This window comes from Gasterosteus aculeatus, chromosome 1, assembly GCF_964276395.1.
Source record: "Gasterosteus aculeatus chromosome 1, fGasAcu3.hap1.1, whole genome shotgun sequence".
NCBI lineage: Eukaryota > Metazoa > Chordata > Actinopteri > Perciformes > Gasterosteidae > Gasterosteus > Gasterosteus aculeatus.
In genome coordinates this window covers 28,846,938-28,868,637 of record NC_135688.1, presented here as the reverse complement: position 1 = coordinate 28,868,637, position 21,700 = coordinate 28,846,938, and the positions used below count along the sequence as shown (strand labels likewise).

The following is a 21,700-nucleotide window of genomic DNA, read 5'->3' as shown; positions in this document are numbered from 1 at the left end:
GACCCCCGGATACACGCGGGTGAAAATGGATGGATGGACATCTGACACACACGAACTCCTGGCAGAGATATTCAACATGCATTCATTTATTATCTTCAATTGCGTTGGTGTTAAAGTCTGACTCGATAGCCGGCACGTCGTCGGTCATCGGCCTCTCGTTCCTCCACCTCAGAGGAAGCGCGGCGTGTTTACTTGTCACCCAAAGGTCAAACCCCGACGCAGCTCAGCGATTTAAAAAACAAAACACAAACACAAGCTATTAATCTCTGTCCCGTCTGACACATTTCCAAGCGTTTGACAAATGAACGGTGAACGCCAGTCGATTTGGGACGCCGCCGTGCCTCCGAGATCCAACAGTCAAATTGGCTCCAGAGATTGCTTCTCCGAGAAGAAGAAAACAAATGGATGGCGGTGTTTGGGGGGGAGGGGGAGGGGGAGGTGAAGGGAGAGGAAGGCTGGACTCCCAATTGTCAAATTTTCTTAGGAAGCTTCCTAAATGGAGGTAAATTCTCTAAATGCTAAGGAAAGGAGCTTCAATGCTTCCTTACCGAGCTCCTTTAGCAAAGGAACCACTGGACATTCCTTCACAAACAGAAAGGAGATAATTCCTCACGGCAGCAATATTGTGAGTGTGTCGGATTCCCTAAACAGCGGTTTTCTTTTCCTAAATCCTCATGACCTCTCCTTACCACCTTTCCTTGACCCCATGACCGATGTCAAGGAATAGACGTTAATAGAAGGTCATTTCTTTGACAAGTTGATTTCCAGCATAAGCTCTGGAGTTGTGCTGCATAAATGACTCGTCACATTCTGCGTTGCCTCATTAACTGAGTTAGCTGACACACACACACACACACACACACACACACACAGACCACATCTGTCAGGACAAACTGTCCTTGTCGGTGTTGTTTTCGGGCAGCATGACTTACTCCCTGTCGTCCCTAACGGATTGATAGTATTTAAATAGGAAGCATACATCACGACGTGAGGAAAGGGGGGGGGGGGGCATCTGACGGAGATAAGTGTGACGGCCCGGCTGGATTTCAATGTAGGAAGCAATAAATTAACTCTCCAAATCTCCGCGTCGGAGGCGACCTCGCCCACCTCGCCGATCAGCGAGCGCTTTGCATAATCACACCAGAGCGCCTCATAAATACCTAATGTGCGCGTGACGGTCAAGATCATCACACTCCGCGGCGGGGGGGGGTACAGGAGCAACGCGCCGTGTCGTTTGTGTCATTCTGTTATCGGCCGTACTGGTGTTCCTGCGTCTGTGCAGCGGGAGCAATGCTGTCTGATGCAGACGAAGGTTATCGTGCACTCTTCTCTTCCTATTCTATCGAATTGGGATTCCTTACTTTACCCCCCCAGAGCTGCAGCGGTGTGCTGCCACAGCTCACATGCTCATTAGGCCGAGCGTAGAGCACAAAATGCAGATTTATGCCACTCTTGCGTCGGGACTTCCCGCGGATGTGGGAATCGAGGACGGCGGATCCTCGTTGTTTCAATTAGAGCTCAGCGAGGCGACGCTGCCTGAGGCCTGCAGCTGCGATGTGAGATTCCACCGTCCGAGTGCGCTGGGCCTCCTTTTACACTCGCTTTATTTATCTCATCCATCGAGCTCGCTCACATTCACGACTTGTTCTTCCCGTCTGGAATTGGGAACCCGGGTCACTCGTCTCCGTGCAGCAGCAGCAGCACTCAAAGCTAACGCGCTGGGCAATTGACCCCCCTCCAAATTAACGTGGGCCCAAGCAGCTCTGACGAGGAGCGGTGGGGAGCTCATTGCCTCATTCGGGATGTAATTAATCTCAATTAAAAGCACATCCATCTCACTCTACACCTGCAAACACTCGGTCACGCTTCGTTTTTTCGCTCCGTGTTTGCAAACCTTGGGAATACGAAAAGAGGGGGAGGGGTGGGGGGGGGTGTAAAGAGAGAAAATCTACTCACCTGTGATTCGTAGAGTGACTCACGAGCACGATGGCGGGCGGTGTTTTTCCGTTGAACTGAATATCTGCCTGTTTTTTTTTCCTCTCTGATAATCTGCGCCGGCCTCAAACTTCCATCTACTACATCCGCCCCGAACAAAAAACCCAAACTAAATCCTCAGCAGATGACTGTGGAAACAAGGCTATTTCCAGCACAGATGGAATGCAGCAATTTATAGACAGGATGTGTCTGTGGTAAAGGGGAGGGGGGGGGGGGGGAGGGGGCAGACTTATGTCTTTGCACTTTTCTCACCGAAAACCTGTCAACGCGAAACGCTTTGTTTGGAACAATGTGGAGGGAAATGCGAGTGTTTTGTGCCTTTTGCGGCGCTTTCATCCCTGAGACACACACACACACACAGAGACACAGACACTATCGCACAATGACTTCCTGTTGACACCACCTTCCTTTTACGGATCTGCCCGCTAGTTGCCAAATTTAGCAGTTTACAATTACCTCCAGTAAACATTGTAAACCGGAGTCTGTGCTCTCACTTTAGTCTTCAATTCAGCGTGATATTCATTTAGTAAATGATGGTCCATTTAGAAGAATACCGTGTGAGTGTATTCATGAATAATTAAAACATTAGTATTTTCATGTTCCATGTCATCAATGCGGAGGCAGTTTAGATACTTTGCATATTTTTGTAATGTAAAAAGCAATTAGTTACGATAACCATCAAATAAACACAACGTCCCCGTCCTAGAAGCGCCAATGCGTGTGAACTACAGATTCTGGAGTACAGGGTGTGAGAATCAATGCCAGCCGGGCGGGGGGGGGGGCATTCAATCAAACCTCAGGTGGCGGGCAGATTAATAGCAGCCGTTACTTGCGGCGGCCTGCAGGCGCCTGATGTGAGCGTGTGAATGTGTCCGAGGAGCAATGGAGAGCATCACCTCGCGGACGCAGCCACTAAAGGTTTTTAGCCATAATCAAGCGGCAAAATCGATTCAACAAAGTGCTGCTGCACAGGGAAAAAGTGAAGGGGGGGGGGTTGACTCAATTACCCAGCATGCTGAGGTCGGGTGTCTGAAGGGGAAAACACGAGGTCAAATGTTGCATTAAATCTCCTCCCTCGCGATTTACTTAACGCAGGAGTGCCCTGAAACCACCCGAGCCACAAAAACCAGTTGAGTGTCACGTGGAGCCGTTCACATTCATGCTCATCAGCTTCCCTGTCGCTCAAGTTATGCTTTTTACGCGTCTCTTGGGTGGCGTTTGGTCCCCAACGGCAGGCAGATGTTTGCAGTGGTCGATATCACTTCACTATGTGCTCACAAGCCAAAGAGCTGAGAGCCACTCGCCCAAATGACTCGTTTAAGAATATATGGATTGGACATTTAAAAGGGGGAAGACTCCTTGAGTACTGTCACGCCCTTTTATGTATATAACGTAAATAAATTCATGGTTAATTCATTTTTCATCTACGTTTTCTTTGAGTCTGAACTTTCTCTCATGATTTTAATTTCTCCAGGAAGATTCAACCATGTGGCCCAGGAGAGAGAGAGAGAGAGGGCGAGAGACGGAGAGAGAGGGCGAGAGACGGAGAGAGAGAGGGCGAGAGACGGAGAGAGAGAGGGCGAGAGACGGAGAGAGAGAGGGCGAGAGACGGAGAGAGAGAGGGCGAGAGACGGAGAGAGAGAGGGCGAGAGATGGAGAGAGAGAGAGGGCGAGAGACGGAGAGAGAGAGGGCGAGAGACGGAGAGAGAGAGGGCGAGAGACGGAGAGAGAGAGGGCGAGAGATGGAGAGAGAGAGAGGGCGAGAGACGGAGAGAGAGAGGGCGAGAGACGGAGAGAGAGAGGGCGAGAGACGGAGAGAGAGAGAGGGCGAGCAGGTGTGTACTCATTGCGTTCAGCCGAGGGCTTGAACATGTGGCCGGGGAGCAATATGTTTTGTGGCCGCATTGCATTGTGGTCCACAGAGACCGTTCAGCGAATGATGAGGGACTTAACGGAAGAGGAAACACTCTTGACTTACCTTCTTTTAATGCTTTTGGATTTTGCCAGCTGGTATCACGTTGCCCCGTTATGGATGATGAATAATAATAATAAACTATGCCAGCTTCTTTTATCACCAATGAGGATGTTAAAAGAATTTCTGTTTAATGTTTTATGCTTTTTAAACTTGAACCATTATCTATTTTAACCAATTAAAATTTAAGCTTTAAGTAAGTCATCATTAATTTCGCCGAATACGGAGACCAGCTGAAAAACACACACATTTATTTTCTTCATTGCAGGTCGTCAACAACAGCTGTTTTCCCTACTGGACCTTCCACAGTAAGTCAAATAGAAACGAGCCGGGTTCTAGTGAAGATAAGCGCATCAGACCAGCAGGTCCGCCCGTAATGCTGCTCACAGCGCCGTGTGAAAACCCTCACCAAGCAAATTACCACCTGAACGCCTCGCTAATAGACGGCCCCCCTCTCCCCCCCCCCGGGGCCGCTTCCTCAGAACCCGACAATTCGCACCGTTGGTAATTAGCGTCGGTGCCTTGCTTTTTATAATTGTGATTTTCATCAGGCAGATTCAAAGTTTGGGGGAGATGAGGAGGGAAACTTGAGTTCCGGCGCCGCCCGCAGAGGGCCGGACGCCTTCTCCCTCGCTGCAAAGCCACCGTTGGAATAAACAACAGAGGGAACGCGAGCTATGAAAAAGGCCACAGAGCTGAATGGGACTAGAAGAAGTTGCTATTGTGGACAGAATACAGCGGGCATCAGTACAGATTTAAACAAGGACGTGTTTGGGTTTACAATAATGCAGCCGTTTAATAAGCTGGGACATTAGCAGGTGTTTTATTCAGCAGAGCTCTGCTCTTGAAATGGAAATATGTTAATGCGGGTTCAGCACCGTGCGACAGTAGAGTAACAAATCACAGTTTGAAGCTCTTCAGTTGCCCCACCGGTCGAACTGCCGAGGGCCCGAAGAAAACAGCAAAGGCAGTAATGCAAATTTAACTTCAGGCGTTCTCATCGTGAATCCCTCCACGCTCGTTTTAATGAATGACCAAAAACGTATTAGAGGGTCCCGGCCCCCCTGAGGTGCCGGTCCCCTTTGCGTTTGCTGCTGTAATACTGACGTGGATAATGAAAAGCTTTAATGGGGATGACCGTTGTCGTTTATTAGGAAATTAGGCCCTTGTTACGTTGTGGACCCCCCCCCCCCCCTTTGGGTCTGCGTGTGTGGGTTTATTTCTTCAATGGCCGCTGTGATTTCGGCTTTATGGGGCCGAGCGAGACCGAGGGGAAGGCGCTTCAGCTGGAAGAGTCCAGTCCAGGCACAAATGAATATGTATATCACAGGAATGCCAGATCCATGACAGACAACTAATGAGCCCCCCCCCCCCCCCCCGATGTTACATGCTAGTTTAAGCCACGCGTTTGGCGTCCGTTAAAGGTCAAGTGGGCATTTGTAGTATTCTGAGCTGAGAGAGACACTTGAAGACGAGGCGGCCTTTTAGTGTGAGCGAAGACTCTTACCAACAGGCAACTCTCCCTGCAGCTGCTACCTTTAGATTAAATATGCTCCCCCTCCCTCCCTCCCTCTCTCTCTCTCTCTCTCTCTCTCGCCGGGTATCCTTTTAATTCCCACTCATCTCACCTCTGCAACATTTAAATTCAAACTCCACACGCCGCCGCCCTCGGACCGGCTATCGACTAGACGAGAAAAAGAAAAAACAGGGGGGTCGTCCTCTTCCATCTTATTTAGGGGTCGTCCTCCTCCATCCCTTAGCTGTAATGGCTCCTTGAGTGTCAGCGCTTTGTGTCGACAGTAAATAAATCATCCTTCAGGGGAAAATAGGGGGAATAATAAGAACTACCGAGCTGAACGGATGACATCTTATGAGATATTACAGCGCAGGAAAAGCCCACTTTTAATCAACACCCAGCCACATTTCGAATTGCCCCTAATGTTCTGTGTGTTCGGGCCGGGCCTGTTTCCGTGGACTGAGATCACAGGGAATGCACAGAGGGGGGCCTCGGGCGCCTCTTTATCACACCCGGCAGAGACGCGGCCCCCTCGGCCCCCCGCCGTCTGTTCTCATCAATCGGAGTTGCTTCGACACTTCGCGGCGGGGAGTCCAACCATGTCCCCTCAGCCGGATGAGCTGGGACGGGGGGGCGGCGGGGGGCGGCGGGGGCACCTGAGGAATACTGATTGAAGTTGAAGACTCGATTTCCCAGAGGTCAGCACGGCGGCGCTCACAAATTAAACCTCAAACATCTGCGCACCTGACGGAGAAAAAGGGGGGGGGCGGGTTCGGGTGTGAAACGTTCCCGCCATGAACTCTAGCGGCGTCGCGCCTCCAAGCCGCTTATTCGCAGTTCGGGCCCCCCCCCCCCCCCCCCCCCCCGGCAGCTCGCGGGCCACGGAGCCGCCGGAGCCCCAAGATGCTGCCATGCGGCATTATCTTCACCTCGCAGGGAGCCTGTGCGGCGCATTACCTCCACGCGAGCCTCGGAGGGAAAGGCCTCTCAGAGCAGCAGGTCTCGTAATGCGATCGTGCTTCGCCGGCGTCCACTGACGGGGCCTTTCTGTGTGCGTTACAATCACGTCGTCCGCCCGCTTCAACAAGCGCATGACAGCGGGAGGAATATATTTCGCTTTTAGACACATGCCAGCTTCGTCCCTTTAGGGGTTTTCGTGCCGTTCGCCGTTAGCTTTTCTTCTTCCGGGCATTTCTGCTGCCGGGCTGCTTGGCCCGGATCCTGTTCCACATGTAAGAGTTTTAGAATGTGCCTGAACCTCCAATGATTTAAATATGTGAATAAGTCCATTTGAGAATAGGCAGGAGCAGCCAATAAACCTTTATTAGTTTCTGTTCATGGCGTCAAGGCCCTCTGATTTCAATGCAAATGTGTAATATTCAGATATAACAAACGAAGCAGGCAGGAATTGTAAAATATTGGCTTCTTTGCAAAGAACTCAAGACAGAAATAATTTCACAAATAAAGACAAAAGGTTGTGTATTGTACGCCTACATACACCAAGGTTTAGTAGAAATATGCTCACGCTATATTATATTTCATTCACACCAGGCCTGTTTAAAACGGGTGGTTGATCCATAAGCAGTAATTTGGCAAAAAATATTCCTATATATCTTTAAAGCTCTACTAATTTCTCGCCCACTGTTTGGAGGTTAAGATTCAGGAATAAAGACTTTCCTTTCCACATTCTTTCTTTCATTTTTTGTATTAGTTTTGTCATTAACTGATGGATTCACTCACACAGCATTTTGTCGGCTTCAGTCTTTTGGTATTTTTCTGCAGGAAACAACCAAATTTCATGTGTCCCTTTTTCTTACTGTTTTATTTCTGTATGACTTTATGTTCTAGGTGTCCTTGAACGCACCACTTGCCCCGTCGCCCCCCCCCCATGGTTCATGCAAACAGGTGATTTCACCTTCTAGTTGATTAGTCAGGACTGTGTGTGCGTGGACGGACTAATTACCCCCCCTCGGACCCCCTGGTGCACATGTTAACGGTGGGAAACAAGCTTATTGGTCACCAAAGTCCAGAGACGAAGCGCAATTAGCGAGCAAAGCTCCTCCCACCCCGGCTAGCAGAGCTCTAATTGGCTTAACTGATGCGATAAACAGACCAGGGGGTCTCAAACATGACCGCTGATTTTCCATTTTATTATTTAGCAAAGGGGAATTTAATCAATCCAGACCATAATTAAATGTTCAGACTTGCAGTATTTGCGAGTCGTCGCGCGCGTGTCGTCTCTTCAAATGCTGCCAACGGCGCCCAGGTGCTCATAAAGACGGTGAGCTTGTTAACCAGAGCTCAGCAGGACGCGTTTGATTAATGAGGAAGTTTCTCATAATCACATATTCACTACGCACGGCTCAGTCGAGCAATTTAATGGTTTTTATTTCATTACAAAGCATAAAAAAACTGGACCACGCGTACAGCATTAAAGCTACAATCGGCTAAAAACAGACACACAACATCTTATGAACCAATTCAATGGTTTTCTTAAAGCAAATTACTGTTTTTAGTTGTTTCCATAAATGTTAATAAAAAATAGATCAAATAGATAATGACCTTTAGAGCTCACTGAGCCATTTTACCTGTTTCCCCCTTCGTTCAGCCTTTACGCTAAGCTAAGTAGCGTTTGGCTCTAGCTTCATATTTAGCATGTCGTATAACTGCCATAACTGTAATGTGTTTGGACATGACTCATACAAATATTTTGGCATCATCTTTATGTCTGTCAGTGGTTGTTAAAGCACTGGTTTGGCACAGGAGACTACGGCGAATTGTGGTTTACACTTTGTAATAACGCTGCATCAAATGATTGATTTGATGATTCCTGATCCTGATGTTGGTCATTGATAAACAATTTTCACCAAAACCCAAAGGCAATTGGTAACTTCCTTCCCCCCCAATTTAATGTGTGACTCACAATAAAAGAGCCCCAACGCACAAATAAATACTGTAAGAGCGAAGAGGTGCATCTCCTGTACTTTGGCATAAGTCCGGTCTCTGTCCATGTACGGCTATTACATCGCTCCTCAGCGCTCGCTCCCCTTGGCTGCATCGCTAATTCGCCACTCGTGCCCCCTTCCGCCCGCCCGCGCGCGTTAGCTGATTGGTGCTCCCGTGGTCACCAACTTGTAGTAGGCCCCCTTCAGAGCCATGAGGTGGTCGTGGGGTCCCTTCTCGATTACGTAGCCCCTCGACATGACGGCGATGATGTCCGAGTTCTGAATGGTGGACAGGCGATGGGCGATGACGATGCACGTCCGGCCCTCTCTGGCTCGGTCCAGGGCGTCCTGCACGGTCTGTCGGGGAGACACCAAAGCCGCCACGAGGCGGCGTTCAGTTAGCGGCGCTGCGCCTCGCAATTATGGCATTTCCCCCACTGGCGCGTTGATTACTATCATTAGCGTGTCCGGGTGTATCGGTGCGCTGCAGAGGCCCCTCTGCTCCTCGGACACAGAGAGGCTCCGCGGGAATAACAAAGATGGCAGCGATTGTTAATGATAATAATAATTAACTGCCGACGAACGCGGAGCAGATAAGAAGCGTGTGGATTAAAGAGCCTAGCGAGGCGCACCTTCTCGCTCTCGGTGTCCAGGGCGGATGTGGCCTCGTCCAGCAGCAGGATCTTGGGGTCGCGTATGATCGCCCTGGCGATGGCGATGCGCTGCTTTTGACCGCGGGACAACTGGGAACCCTGGGCACCGACGTTGGTGTTGTATCTCTGAGGCAGGATGAAAAGTGATGGCGAGTCGAAAACAATAAATTATGAAAGTGACTGTAATGATTTTTACCAGGAATTATGCTCTTTGTGTCCATGGTTGTTAAAGTGCCGTTTTGAGGCATTTTCTTCAGCAAAAAGAGGCTCTTACACCTGCCAACAATCAGTCAACGATCCCTAAGACTGAGCTCTTCAACCACGAGCCGATTGAGGTCTGAATCACTCTTTATCGCTGTAATAATGAACTTTAAATGTGTGCGCTTTCAGCTGGTCGACGTATCCGTCAAGTCACCCTTCTGGACCCCAGAAATGACTCACTACGCAGTGATTCCTTTGTAGTTAATATTGTGGATGGGCCTCTGCTCGTGAGTCCTCGCCACACAAAATGTCCACGGTACCTCGGGAAGTGCCATGACAAAGTCGTGGAGCTGCGCCTTCTTGGCGGCAGAGATGACCTCGTTGGTGCCGATTTCCCGCGAGTTGTCGCCGTACTTGATGTTCTCCTCGATGCTGCAGTCAAACAAAATGGGCTCCTGGGACACGATGCCAATCTTGGAGCGCAGGAAGGGCACGTTGACGCGGGTCGAGTCGTGGCCATCAATCAGCTGCAGGAAGTCATAGATTTGACTATTAAGAGAAAGCAATATAATACCCAAAGGCTGGAAATACAGTCCACTCAATGAGCCATCAGAACACCATGTCGGCCTTGATTTGTCTCCCAACTACGCACAGGTGACGCTGTTCTTTTTTAAATCTCAAACGGGGAATCAGAACGTTTCCAAACCACTTTCAACCCAATTAGGCCATTTGAATCTTTGCTGGGATTACTTACTGGCACAAAGGCAAACCTCCCTATATCTATATATATCTATCTATATATATATATATATATATATAACGTGAACATCTGATGAATGAGTAATTATTCTTTGACTGACTTCTTCCATTGACCATACACATCAAGCAGACACATATCGATTGCGTGGATCTGGTAATAGGAAGTCCGATATCAACACCATCCTCTCATTGGCGGCTAAATGTTCCCTCCAGAACAAAAGAAGACATCGGACCTTTAGAGAAGCTTTCTCACGGGCTTAAAGGACATAAGACTAATATGAAATAAAACTTCTCTGAAATCAGAGGCGCTTAAATATTAAAGATTGAAAGTTAAAAAAAAACAATATCCTCCCTCTAATTCGGATTAATGAGGGAGCGTAAAATAAAAAATAAGTACCTGAAGAATCATTTACAGAGGACACAGTGACACGACTCACCACTCGGCCGTGGTCGGGGTCGTAGAACCTCTCCAGCAGCTGCACGCTGGTGCTCTTCCCACAGCCGCTGCTGCCCACAAAGGCCAGCGTCTGGCCGGGCTTCACCGACACGTTGAGCCCATTCAGGACCTGCATGTCCGGCCGGGTGGGGTAGGTGAACTTGCAGTCAATGAACTCGAGGTTCCCTTGGAAGTTTTCCTGAAAACACAGAGGAGGGAGAGAGGGGGGGGGGGGTATGATAACGGAACAAAGGTTATAGGCGTCTGTGTGCATCAATGTGCCACCTGCTGTGGTACTACATTTATTTGATTTGATTGCTTTTTATTCAAGTCACAAGGCCTTGCTCGGCCTATTGCGTTTTCACCCTTTGCTTGTAATATATTTGATAGAAGGACTACCAATCCTTCCTTGTCTGCTCCATCTACATACCCCTTTCATGACTAATGCAAAATTAATGAGCACAGCAATAAAGGAATAATAAATTAGACGTTTCTTTGCAGAGAGAGCAGGAAGCACTCATTTGGAATAGCACATGACACGGAGCGCAACGTATTCCCCCGTACCCATTTATCCCCCTTATCGCTGTAGATGCTGATCCGAGGCACGCGGTCCAGCAGCTGGAAGAAGCGGGCCGCAGAGATCTTGGCCTTGGCGTAGTCCGGCGTGTAAGAGGAGGCCCTGCCGAGCGCCGTGCCGCTGGTGACGATGGCCGAGATCACCCTGCCGGAAAGGACGATGTAATGTAACTATTCAGACGTTTTTGCACAGAATAGGTTCCTTTACTTAAAAAAGTAATTGTTCTTTGAATACTTATATAAACCAATATAGTGTGCATTTAGCATTAGCTGTTTTAACTGCAATCGGCAGCTAAAAAGCTAATGTGACATAAAGGAACTACACCACTCACATAGATGTGACTATACAGATTTATGGTAGTAACATTAAAAAAGAACGTTAAAGAACATACAAATAAGATGAAAAGCGGTTTTCTCCTCTCACCTGAACACCAAACTGAAGTGGAGCCCCTCCTGTCGCACCAAGTACCCTCCGAACCTGTAGGAGGCGGAGTTGGTCAGGAAGATGACGCACTGGGCGAAGCCGTAGCAGGCCCCGTACACGTTCGCCTTCTTCAGCGCCGCCTGGTACGGGGCTTCCAGCTGGGCCTCGTACATGTCCACGAAAACCCTCTCTTTGCCCAGGCCTGCGATGGTGCGGATGTTGTTCAGCGCCTCGCCGGATATCTGGAAGTAAAAGACCCGTTTTTTGGATACCAGATTAAAAACTGCAAAGAAGGCAAGATCGCTGAAGAGAAGTTGTTCCTAATTAATTGCTCGGGAAACTAACGTGTGAAGACTTACGATCGAGATAAAGCCTTTGCTGGCTTTTTATCTATCATCTTATCGTACGCTGCTGCAGAGAGCCCATTTCCCCCCATAGGGATCATTAAACTTTCATCTAATCCACTTTATTGGGATGGCTGGGGTTTACTGCATTGGAATAAACGGGACAGTCGTCTCCGCTCGGCGTCGGCTGTACCGTGACGCGGTCTTAGGCCCGGGTGGCTCCAGTCTGACTGCTCTGTGGCTGCCCCGCCAAATTACAGGAGCGGCTAATGAAAAGCTTCCGCACCGAGATCAGGGTTCAGCTGGAGGGCTGCGCAGCGATGAGGAAAACTGAACCGCGCGCTGTCGCTTATCTGTTGTCGGTGCACGCGTCAGCGTGTCGCCCTCCCCCGGGAGGTTTATCGGGAACAGTGAGATGTTGCTTTCGGGGCGGAACGCGGCGCGCTGACAGAGTTGAGCTGAGGATGGCGAGACACGGATTTAGTTGAAGCTGTGGCGCAGGTACACGGATGCCTGACCTGTCCGGCGGTCTCCATTGCCTGCTTGTCCTGCTTGGCGAAACCCGTCAGCATCTTGGCCTGGAAGCCGCCCGACAGGGCGATGAAGGGCAGGAAGCACAGGATGAGCAGCGTGAGCTTCCAGCTGAAGAAGAAGGACATGAGGACGGCCACGCCGATGTTGGTCAGAGAGTTGACGATCATGCCGATCTGAGAGCCCGTGGCCTTGTAGAGGAACACAAGTGAAGGTTACTGTGCAATGTGCATGTTGTTTCTACAGGAGCCCAGAACAGACAAACTAAACACGGCCCAACGTGGAGGGAGGACTGTCCAGTCGGATGCAATCTGCAACCTCATCACTACACGGCCCTAAATCCCACAAGGCTGAATATGGGACTGGATGAAATCTTTCATAAACTCACCCCTTGAACTTGTGAGGCGTCAGTCGCCAGGCGCGTGGTCAGAGCCCCGGGGCTGTTCCTGTGATCATCAAACCAGCCGATCTCCTGGCCCAGCATGGCGTGGAAGCCGATCCGCCGCAACCTGCGCGTCAGCAGCTCCCCGGACTTGGAGAAAGCGTAAGCCTGGAGACACCCACGCGGGATTATTTCTGAGCCCCAAATACCATCACAGCGATCTCCAGCGTAATGTAAAACGAATCTGAGGAAATTGCTTCTGTGTGCAATTTGTCTGTGCGTCATTGAATATATTTCCCAGCTAAGTTAGTATTAATTTGACCCAAATCATTTAATTCTCTTTTTTTAAGCGCTCTTGTGACATCCCCTATAACCTTGAATAGCAGGTGAGGCACTAAACCAATCAGTCTGCTACCGTACCTGCAGCATCTGGGTGAAGAAAGAGACCACGCCGATCATGACAAAGAACAGGCAGATGCTATCAATCTCCTTCCTCTGAGCCTCCGAATCTGTTATTGAGAATGTCTGAGAGAGAGAGAGAGAAGTTAATACAGAGCATTACACACACACACACACACAGGTCTAAAACCTCTGCATAGTTAATTCATTATTAATAATTAAGAGTTATTATGTCAATTTAAAATAGTTTTTTCACCGTTGTGATTTTTTATTTTATTTTGAAGGACAGTTATGGGACCAGACTCAATGAATTGTCTCTTAAAAGAATTATGTGAATATAATGCCGGGGGGAAAAAGTTGTCTTTTTCTCCTCCTGTATTTGTGTTCTGTGTTAAAGTGAACAGTTTGGCCAAAAATATATTGCACAAAAAGGCACCCCAGGCTCCTTTTAGATAACAACCAGGAAACTGAAGAGGATGGTTTTTTACAACTCTGTGGTACCGATGAACTCGGCCCGACCGTTTCCTGGCGTAACCTCGGGCCTCGGGTGGTGTTTAATAAAACATCCGTGGCTTTAAGGCTTTTGAAATTAGCTCATTGCTAATATTTCTTTGTTACAGAACCGCCGATGAAATCCCCCGAACCTCACCGCCAGGATTTGACTGAACAGCAGAGAGTAGACCGGGTTGACCCCCCCATTTATGGCAGCACCTAAGGACCCAAAGAGCATGTAGGGCCACTCGGGTGTGTTGTACTTCAGGATCCTGGTGACTGGGGCCGGCTCCACTGGTTCCTCCTCCTCCTCTGGGACGGCGTCCTGAGCGTTCACACAGACAAACACGCGTCAGCCGGCAGTCGGAGCCGTTACGCCATCCAAAGGGTCGGTGCACAAAAGAAAAGAACATCCCAACACAAGTGGTTCGACGGTCCGGCGGTGCGGTAATTGTTTTGGACCCGCTTATAGAATTGCGTACCGTGGATTTGTCTGCCCGTGACACAGAGTAGGCTCTGGGGCCGAGCTCTCCGACCATCGGGACCGAAGACCCCGGGATCAGATTGGACAGCTGAGACCGGGACCGCTGGCGAATGGAGGCTCTGCAGAAGCAAAGAAAAACAAGTCCAAAAGATAAATAAAGAAATAACACCCACTGATTTCTATCTCTTCAGGAAGATGAATATTCAGAGAGCGCAGGAACGCATTCAGCCGCCGGTGTTCTCCGTGCACTCATTACTGGGAGCTTGTAACAGTGGCGTTCGAGGACCTGAAGCCTCCTCTCCTGTTTGCAGCACTTGTTAGGGCCTCTGGATGATAGGGTCAGCTAAATGCTCCAAATGTCACAGTCGTTGCAGGAGGGTAATTAAGCGAACTGAAGGTCCCAGTATCAAAATAACTGCTGTAATAAATCCTATTTAGATGCACAGTCAAGACCATGGACACAGATATTACAGTTTTCACAAATAAACAGATGAAGCGATGACGGGTGTGCGTGTGCGTGTGTGTGTGTGTGTGTGTGTGTGTGTGTGTGTGTGTGTGTGTGTGTGTGTGTGTGTGTGTGTGTGTGTGTGTGTGTGTGTGTGTGTGTGTGTGTGTGTGTGTGTGTGTAGTAATACCTCAAACTGGCCCGGTAGCTGCCTGCCCTGGACAGATTCAGCCTCGCTGGCGCTTCTTCGTCGTCAGCCACTGAGAAAGACCCGAGCGAAAGGCGACCATTACAATGAGCGGACGCCCACGGCGTCTGCCAGGGGACAGAATCATGTTTCACAGGCGTGGGAGGCGGCCCTACTTTGCCGAGCCTTCTGGTTCAGAGCCTTGTCGCCCTGGCTCTGCAGCGTGACCAGCGTGAAGTAGACGCCCTTCCTCTCCAGCAGCTCGTCGTGTTTGCCGCACTCGACGGCGCGGCCGCGCTCGAAGCCCACGATCACGTCGGCGTTCTTTATGGTGGACAGCCGGTGGGCGATGGAGATGGTGGTGCGACCCAAGCGTACCTGTGGCCAAACCGGACGACGCACACATGGTTGGAGCAGGATTTTCCTCGCGCCGTTATTATTTGAATTGTGACACATTGAGATGATTGACGCACAATTGCTCCGTTCTTATGCAAATGAAATCAGACGATGAACCCTGATTGATCCACTTCTGTATTGCAACCTTCCTATAATCCATCAGCATATTAGAACCTTAACTATGTTACGCGTTTCCACTTGGTATGTGTTCACATAGGACAACATACTTTTACCTTTCAGAGGAAAAAGGGAAGATTACCAGAAACAGTATTTTTAATTCAAAGGAGGTTTTCATTGTCTTTGCAAGCCAGACTGGCAACACGATGAACCCATGAATCCTCCAAAGCAGAGAAGACAGAAGCTAATTTGGCAGATATTCACTTTGTCCAAAGCCTCTTGAACGGTCGCCTCGCTCTCGTTGTCGAGGGCAGAGGTTGCCATGTCCAGCAGCAGGATACGAGGATTCCTGACCAGCGCTCGTGCGATGGCGATGCGCTGCTTCTGGCCGCCGCTCATCTGGCCTCCACCCTCCCCCACCAAGGTGTCGAATTTCTACATTTTTCAAAATGACAGGGAAAGTTATTAAGCCTGACGGTGTTCAAAACTCAACGTTGTTCCTGTGGGCAACTAGACGATCGGACAGAAACCCTGCGCGTCACCTGCGGCAGATCCATGATGAAGTTGTACGCGTTGGCCTGCTTTGCGGCGCCGATGACATCTTCCATTGGCACGCCGGGCCGACCGTAGCGGATGTTCTCAGCAATGGTGGTGGCAAACAGCACGGGCTCCTGCTCCACAATGCCAATCAGTGAGCGCAGCCACTGGATGTTCAGCCCTCTGATGTCATGGCCGTCCAGGGTCACCTGAGTCGGAGGGCAGAGAGCCGGTTGTGCTAAAATTGATGGATGATTTAATTAAAATGCTTTGCTGGCTATAATGTTTTTTTTTTTTAATGCAACAATGCTAGTGATAGGGATGGTTAGTCTAGTGCTTAACCTTCATTGTGCTATAAGAGGCTATTTTGTCCCATAAAAGCTGAAAGCAATAAGAGTGAGGCGTGTAAAGACCTCCAATTTCAGTGAAAGTGAAAAATGAGGTCGTTAGCGCCCATTGGCTGAATAATGAAACAGATTATCATGTTCCTCCATCAGCCCCCGGGGACGGTTATTTTTAAGCCACTAGAATAAAGCTCAAAAAAGAGGAAGGAGTCGGCAGCCGCGGTGCGTCCAGGGACTCAGGGCGTTGACACAAAGCCCCACTGCGGGACGAGTCATCGGCTCGGCCGCTAAACCCACCATGCCCTCTTTAGGGTCATAGAAGCGCTGGAAGAGCTGGATGGCCGTACTCTTCCCGGCGCCGCTCGGCCCGACGAAGGCCGTGGTCTCCCCCGACTTCACCGGAACGCTGAGCCCGTCCAGGATCTGAGTACAGATCACATGAGCAGAAAGTCAAAATACCGGTCTGGGCCACACAGGACGAGTGTAGAAGCGAGCAGGTACCTTGACTTCAGGTCTGGAGGGATAGTGGAAGGTGACATTGTGAAACTCAATATCTCCTTTGACCCGGTCCAGTTTGTATCCCGCCTCGGATAGACAATCAATCTCCGGCTCCTGGCAGGAGCACATTTTTTGAAAAATGAGACTTGTCCGTACAAAGAAATTGGTTTCCTGTATAACACATTACCTTGTTAAAGGTGAAAATCGTGCAAAATTTAAAACATCAAGCATTCTCACTCTCTCAATAGTCTCAAAGATGATCGTCGCAGCTCCACGGCCTGCAGCGAATGCCTCCAGACACGGCGAGGCCTGCCCCAGATTCATGGCTGCTATCAACACACCGAAAAACACCTAGAAAGAAGATGTCAGTGTATTACGGTGTAATACAGTCTGTGAGTGTTTCCAACAGTGCTGATCGCTCAGCAGATGTTGTAATGAATCCTAATGTTGTAAAACCTGCAGTAGTGTTCCTGGTGTGTACTCCTCAGTGTCCACCACCAGGCTGGAGCCGTACCAGAAGGCCAGACCATAGCACATAAAGATGACCAGCCACATATATCCAGAGAAGAAGCCCATGATCAGACCTTTCCTGATGCCCCAGCGCTGCGCTGAGATCAGGTTTTTGTCGTACCTGCAGAGGAGAAGGGCTGACCTCAGCTGCCTGACAGAAAAGTAAATCTTCAACTTTCACCCGGAGGATTTCTACCTTTGCACTTCTTTTGCCTCCCCGCCGAAAGCGGCCACGGTCCTAATGGAGGAGAGCACCTCGTCTGCTATGGCTCCGGCTTTAGCGTAGGCCTGCAGCTCCATCCCCGTTAGCTTAGCCACAAACTGGAGGAAAAACAGGGTGACGCGTTTGAGAGAAATTATTTTACAGAAAGTAAACCAAAAGTAAGGTTAAGAGAAATTGAACCAAAGTTGTGTCTAGTCAAAAGTTTAAGTCTAGTCAACAAGTTAGGAGAAGTACAGCAAATATTAAATCAAGAGAAATTCTCACCACAGCCATTAGACCGGCGCCAACGCCGATCAATGGACTCGCAGCGACAATGACAAGCGTCAACTTCCATCCTTTTACGAAGCCGACGGAGAAGCCGCACACGAAGGTGGTGAAGCGCTGCAGGAAGATGGCAACTTGGTCCGCGATGGCGTCGTTGATCTTGTTGATATCACTGTAACAAAAGGTGCCGCCGCGTCAGCATCGATGATCCCAAAGCACAGAAACCCTGGACTCATTGCGTCACTCACTCGGACATGCGAGTGTTGAGCTCCCCCACAGAGGTGCAGTCGAACCAGCCGATCTCCATCCTCATCACCTTGCTGAAGTACATCTTCCTGATGAGCTGAATCTGCCTGGCGGCCGACTTCACCCACATGGAGATCTGTCGGACGTAAACACACACCGGTTGGACGCGCGTTTGTTTTCTGCGTGAAAAGCATGCGCGGCAACGGGATGGTATCGGGACCCCTGACCTTTCACCTCCATTTGAGGGGTAACAGGGCAACCTTCCCGTGAAGGTTTTAAGGGGCGCTGCATTGATTTGACATGATGAGATTCTGCTTATTCGACTAAAGGCCTCACAGAGCACCTGCATGATGACTGGCTTCAGAAGAGCTTTTTCCAGTTTGAGAAAATGACCCTGATGAGGTGCATTATGGCAAATGTAAGATAAAGCAATTTTCACCCATTCTAGGGGACTAAAATTGCTATATCGTTGCCCCTCTGGCTTTGATTAGATCAAAATCCGTGTCTTCTAAGCCTCTTATCTTTCAGAAATTGCAGTACCATCTCTGGCTTTAAAACACTATTGGATTATAGAGCACTTAACAGTTTAAAGTAGTCCCTATCCTGCAAATATGACATGAACCAGTGATATGATTTTTCCATAAGGTCCCATCTAGTTTTCCAGTCTGTCTAATAACATGCCGTAGTTGACGGATTGTACTTTTTCATCAGCAGGGGGTCCAGATTGATACGACTTATTAACTGACAAGAGTTTGTCATGTGCAGAAGACCCTGTACCATGCAGTCATACACATTTTTTTAAAAAGCTTGTCATCTGAATATCTCAGTAGCCGGAGGAGGCTTCACGATCCCCTTCAAGATCTCATGGGTAATCGGACCCAAATATGTCATCCTCATTGAACAGTTTTTAGGTGGATGGCACTTTCTGATCTTTTTAGATCAGTCCTTTTGGTTGAATACGAAGACATTTGAAGACCAACCTGAAAGTATCCGAGCAGGAACACAGCAGCTGCGATTCCCACGTAATAGAAGGCAAAATTGGTCATTTCGTGTTCAATGTCGAGGAGCCTGAGAAACGGCACAAATGCAGTCGGTGAATCATTTATGAGGGACTACAGAACCACGCGCACTTCAACGCAGATCTAGAAACTTCAAACATCACACGTTACATAATATGATGGGAGGAAAAAAAGTATATGAAAAGTGCACCTCACGCATCCGTCACAAGCCACTCACCCACACGCCCTGTACTTCAGCGGTGTGAACATCTCCCACGTCGCATTGCTCACAGAGCCCCAGTCCATCGGTGGCGCGGAGGTCGTCGTGTAGTTCCTCTTCCACACGATGGTGTTGTTCACGCACTCCTTCCTGGGGTCTCGCAGCTCGTTGAGCTCGATGTCGTACTCGATGAAGGTGTCGGTGAGCAGGCCGAACACCAGCAGCATGAGGGGCTGGGCGGAACCGTGCGCCACGGCGCACACGCCTCCCAGCGCCATCATCAGCACCTCCCGGCACGTGGCGTATCGGAACTGGGCGGGCACAGGTAGCGACGCCGGGGTTAGCGGCGGGTGGAATCTCAAAAGGGGAGATGGAGAAGGGAGGGGCGAGCGCTACGGAGCAGAACGTCTTACCAGCTGGAAGAAGCCAACCCTGATTGCCGGCTGATCGCCGTTCTGCCGCTTTCTGTTTTGGAAAAAGAAGGCCGGTCAGTTTGTTTTCATTGGAGGTGAACGTGTGAAAGTTTGCAGGACCTCTTTTGCCATCTTGTACTCACGTGCCGTCATTGCTGGAAGATGTTGTGGTCCTGCATGGGAAGAAAAACAAAAACACACGGTGAGCCGCTACACGCCCATGGAAATAGAAGATGCGTGTTTAGAGCTGGAGTTCGTGGATTGAGTGCCACCTAGTGGTGATTCTGCAGATTGCAGCCCACTGAAACTCCTCCCAGGTTACGGTGGGGTTTTGTTTGTCCATTCCAGAAGGTAATAAAACGTATATTTTCAGGTCCGTATAGACAAAAGAAATTCTACTTTTAAAATATGATATTCCATCTCTACCAATAGATTACTTGCAATCCTACACATTGGCCCTCTAAAAAATGCATCATAATTTCTATACATAATTCATAATCAGGATTTTCCGTTCTAATGGATCATCTGCTAACAATTGTTTATTCTCTAAGCCCTGCAGATATTCCACAGATGGTCAAAGCTTTTATGATGCCTTTGCCAACCTCTAAGCCTCTTCCCGATTGTTGCTGTGTGTGTGTGTGTGTGTGTGTGTGTGAGTGTGTGAGAGAGAGAGATTCTGTATGGTGGCCGTGAAAGCTCAATAAACCGCAAATAACAGATTAATTAGTGATGAAAACAATCCTCAATTGGAGCCTGATCTTGCATTAAAGCATGCAATAAATCATCATTTCTAATGCATAATATAATAATAATGGGATGCATTACTTAATGCATTTTGTAACCCTACTGTTGAGTGTTACCTATTATTAGGAGCGGCAGCGCTGCCAGCTGGTTCTGCAATAGAAGAATTCCATAAGTATTGTATTGTTTTACAGGTACAACTGTAAACCTAACCTTTTTTTTTTACTTGATCTCTATATTATTCGATCATTTCAAACTTTCGCCGTGCATTACCTTCATCGGAGAAGTTGTAGCTGTGGTTTTCCTGTCCCAGTTTTTTTATGCTGTGCAATTTCACTGATCCGGCCGGCATGTTGACTCATCTAGGTGAAGCCAAAAGAGAGCAGATCTCAAATATGCACAACACGAACAAATAGCGTTTCCTAATAACAGTAATGTCAAAAGTAATCCCCACTAGACAGTCAATTATTGTGGACTTTTCAGGTAGAGTGAGACTTACACGTTTCCTTTTTTAAAAAGAGAAAACCAGCTTTCTTATCCTCGAGTGTGACCGAAGTGAGCAGCGCTCCTGCGGCGACGTGGGGCCGTTACTTCCCACAGCTAAGCAGCCCTGCAGCTCGTCGCCGCACACTGGGTATCTCGCCGGCGAGTCAAGTGTTCTTATTGGACAGGATCGGCCGGGACTCGGGGTCAGAGTGTGTTGTCTGAGGGTAAGTGTCCTGTCGGTTTATGGTGCTCAAAGGGCCGGTGACCCCGGCAGGGCAAATATTTCCCCCTGTAGTGGGCCATGTGCCGTTGTTTTCTGCATCCTCACTATCTGAACGTGACTGATTTACTCACACAGGGCGCTGCTTTAGAATAACGCTATCCTCGGGATAGAGACTCATACAGGATTTAGATATGAATTTGTTAATAGGGCAGCAGTAGCTCAATGCACAGTGTGGGGGGGTTTGCATAGGTTGTGCAACTTGAGTCCTGTGGCGAGGTGCCAGTTCACCTACCGGGCACTAGTGGCCCAATAGCTGTCCAGATGCATTGCAACGACTCCTGTACGTTTGAACGCATGTGAATGAAGGAAATCAAAAGTAATTCTCCAGTTTGTGTGGTTTTTGTGGGGCCACGAATGCGCGGATCCTGACACATCTTCTGCCCACCGTGTGACTCTTGCCCGCTTTTGCTACTGGTAAATTGTGTTTGCACCCAAAACATCCCCTCGCTACGCCGTAGCTGCATGTGTTGTGTTCAGATGTCGCTGTGCGTCGACATGTAGGTCATTGCCCTTTCCCAGCTCGACCTCCTCAGGAGCTTCATTTTTATTATACCTGTGTCATCTTTCTTCACCTTGAATGCAACAGCAAGAGGAATCTACATGTCGTTTACTGCTGCTCCCGTAGGTTTGTTTCATTGGGCCTAAATTTCCGGTTTCAATCATGTTTTAGAAGAAATGCTTAA

General features: G+C 49.0%; 2 protein-coding genes across 8 annotated transcripts in view; one reads left to right on the top strand and one right to left on the bottom strand.

The window, feature by feature from the left end:
- LOC120827374 (beta-1,3-galactosyltransferase 1) overlaps positions 1-14,247 on the top strand; it is a 79,497-nt gene extending 65,250 nt beyond the window's left edge. For 5 of the 6 annotated variants that reach the window (XR_013467557.1, XR_013467555.1, XR_013467564.1 and 2 more), the window contains 2 exons: positions 11,067-11,215; positions 13,754-14,247. The gene's annotated coding sequence lies outside the window, so the exon portion shown is untranslated. Of the gene's footprint in view, positions 1-4,235; positions 4,276-11,066; positions 11,216-13,753 lie in introns of all 6 variants that reach the window. The other variant, XR_013467565.1, reaches the window with a different exon arrangement.
- On the bottom strand, positions 7,854-20,890 carry abcb11b (ATP-binding cassette, sub-family B (MDR/TAP), member 11b). Of its 2 annotated transcripts, none has more exons than XM_040189613.2 (29): positions 20,748-20,890; positions 20,522-20,610; positions 20,368-20,401; positions 19,651-19,680; positions 19,508-19,559; positions 19,113-19,405; positions 18,857-18,944; positions 17,879-18,012; positions 17,631-17,802; positions 17,340-17,464; positions 17,090-17,264; positions 16,871-16,984; positions 16,637-16,747; positions 16,433-16,558; positions 15,797-16,000; positions 15,519-15,689; positions 14,918-15,119; positions 14,745-14,814; positions 14,108-14,228; positions 13,783-13,950; positions 13,155-13,259; positions 12,741-12,902; positions 12,340-12,543; positions 11,478-11,719; positions 11,042-11,198; positions 10,479-10,676; positions 9,603-9,809; positions 9,061-9,207; positions 7,854-8,785 (listed from the first exon to the last, which is right to left on the bottom strand). In XM_040189613.2, exons 2-29 carry the CDS (start codon positions 20,598-20,600, stop codon positions 8,585-8,587), a joined length of 4,092 nt encoding a protein of 1,363 aa, XP_040045547.1. In that variant the 5' UTR covers positions 20,601-20,610; positions 20,748-20,890; the 3' UTR covers positions 7,854-8,584. The 2 variants fall into 2 exon arrangements, with proteins under 2 accessions (XP_040045547.1, XP_040045618.1); XM_040189684.2 differs by having other exon boundaries at positions 20,744-20,889.
- Between the last annotated feature and the right edge of the window lie 810 nt (positions 20,891-21,700).